Below are 1,852 nucleotides of genomic sequence, written 5' to 3'. Positions count from 1 at the left end.
CCTCCCCGCCGGCACAGCTTTCCGTTCTAGGCTGGAACAGACTTTCCTGCAACGCCAACAAAATCAGGGCTTCCCAGCCTGAGGGCGTCTGGTGGCTGCTCTGACCCTCTCTCTAAGACGGAGGGTTCAGCTATTCTGCTCTGCGATCTGGGACACTCCCCTGTGAATCTCCACTGAATGGGAGAGTGGCTTGCCAACCATCTGCTCCCAGGGAGCCCCTGCTGAACCACGACCGCAGAGCCTAAGGAGAAACCACATAGGACAAGTGTTTGCGCTTCATGTGGTCACCGAGGTCCAGTTTTGGTTTTGGATCCGGTTTGATGACACCGCAGTCAGCAGACAGGGGCTGGGGTTGGGGGCCTGTGTGTGTTTCTTCTGCTTCCCGAAAAAACTTTTCATATTTGTCCAGGTACGGGGGTCTCTCAGGTAGTAGGTAATAATGCGTCGAGCTGACCTTCTTCCCATTTTCGATAATGGGCAGAATGCAGGGAACCTTATTGGCAGATCCTTCGCTGTTCTGTCTCTGCAGAGCCTTGCTGCTGACGTACTTGGGGTCGGGGGCGAAGCTCTGCGTGGGAGGCATGACCCCATTGAGGTAAGACGGGAGGCTCTTGGGGCTGGGTGTGCGCGAGTTACTGCGGGATAAAGGTTCTCTCGGCGGCACTTTGGGAGGCCTGTCTTCGTCACTGTAGGTGCTGGAAGTAACCTCTGCTGACCACCTTCTGTAATCCGGCTTCACGGGCCGGGGAGGTATGGGGACCCTGGGGGGCACCTCGGGTTTGTCTTCGTCTGAGTTGGGAGAAGCTCTGTGTATGTAGCTGGACACCCTTATGGCGGGCTTGTTGAAAGACCCGGCCGGTCCCGAATGCGACCGTCGCAGTCTCCGGTGGCTCTGGGGCGGGGGAGGATTTGAACTTTGCACCGCGCCGTGCGGCTCGGGCGCCTGGCTGAGGTCGGCCGCGGAGACCGCCGGGGTGTCGAAGTACGCGTAGTTGATCTGTCCACACCCGCGGAAGCTGCGCCGGCCGGGGACGTCGTATCTGAAGCCGGAGAGCGCGCAGTCTCGCAGGAGCAGGTCGGTGTCCGAGCTGGTGAGGAACTCCACCTCGCAGTCGGCCTCGTCCAGGGCGAGGTCCTCCGAGATGGGCAGCGGCGGGAGCGGCCGCGAGCCCTGGTCGCAGAGGGCCGCGCAGGGGAAGGGGGACGGGGGGCCCCCCCCGGGGGGGGGGGGGGGGGGGACGCGCACAGCCCGTTCACCGAGAGCCGCCGCAAACCGCACACCACGCGCTCCTCTCCTCGCTGCGCCCGGCGGGATGACCAGCGGGGCCAGGCTGGGCTTCTGGGCGGGGCCGTCCCTCGCCGCAGGCGTCGCCGCGTGCCCGAGAGACGCGAGGTGCTCCTGGGCCGTTGAGTTGAGGCTGTAGGCCATCGTGATCGGGTCAATGTTCAAAAAGTGATTTTCAAACTCACTGCGGCTGCCCCAGCAGGTCCTCACGGTCCTCATGGCTTGGCCATCGTGCAGATATCCAGTTTTTAATGGGACTCTAATCTCCTGAGCAGCAACTCCTGCCGTGGACATGGTGTCTTACTCTGGGAGGTCTCCACGCTTGAGGCTGAGGGATCTGCGGTCAACCAGTAGCCTGCATTCCCCCCGCGGAGCCGCGGCTGCCCCACGGCGCCCTCCCGCGCATGTCCGTCCCGGCTGGCTCAGCGCCGCGGGCTCAGGGGCCCGGACACCGCGCAGGCGCCTCGCCACTCGCTGGCCGCCGCACCCCACTTGCGCTCCCCGCTCGCACTCGTCCGCCGATAGGGTTTTCTATTTATAGTATCATGCCAGTTTATTTGCTGGCTG

The 1,852-nt window shown here is 63.1% G+C and overlaps 1 protein-coding gene across 1 annotated transcript; it reads right to left on the bottom strand.

Moving 5' to 3' along the window:
- Nucleotides 1–226: 226 nt before the first annotated feature.
- LOC132009242 (ERBB receptor feedback inhibitor 1-like) lies at nt 227–1,797 on the bottom strand. The gene is given in 3 exon segments (XM_059387542.1): nt 227–1,218; nt 1,221–1,306; nt 1,308–1,797. Coding segments are annotated over 3 exon segments (1,335 nt in total). The 5' UTR covers nt 1,580–1,797; the 3' UTR covers nt 227–241.
- Nucleotides 1,798–1,852: the final 55 nt, after the last annotated feature.

This window comes from Mustela nigripes, unplaced genomic scaffold, assembly GCF_022355385.1.
Source record: "Mustela nigripes isolate SB6536 unplaced genomic scaffold, MUSNIG.SB6536 HiC_scaffold_9049, whole genome shotgun sequence".
In the NCBI taxonomy this organism is placed as follows: domain Eukaryota; kingdom Metazoa; phylum Chordata; class Mammalia; order Carnivora; family Mustelidae; genus Mustela; species Mustela nigripes.
This window is presented reverse-complemented; position numbering and strand designations above follow the sequence as displayed.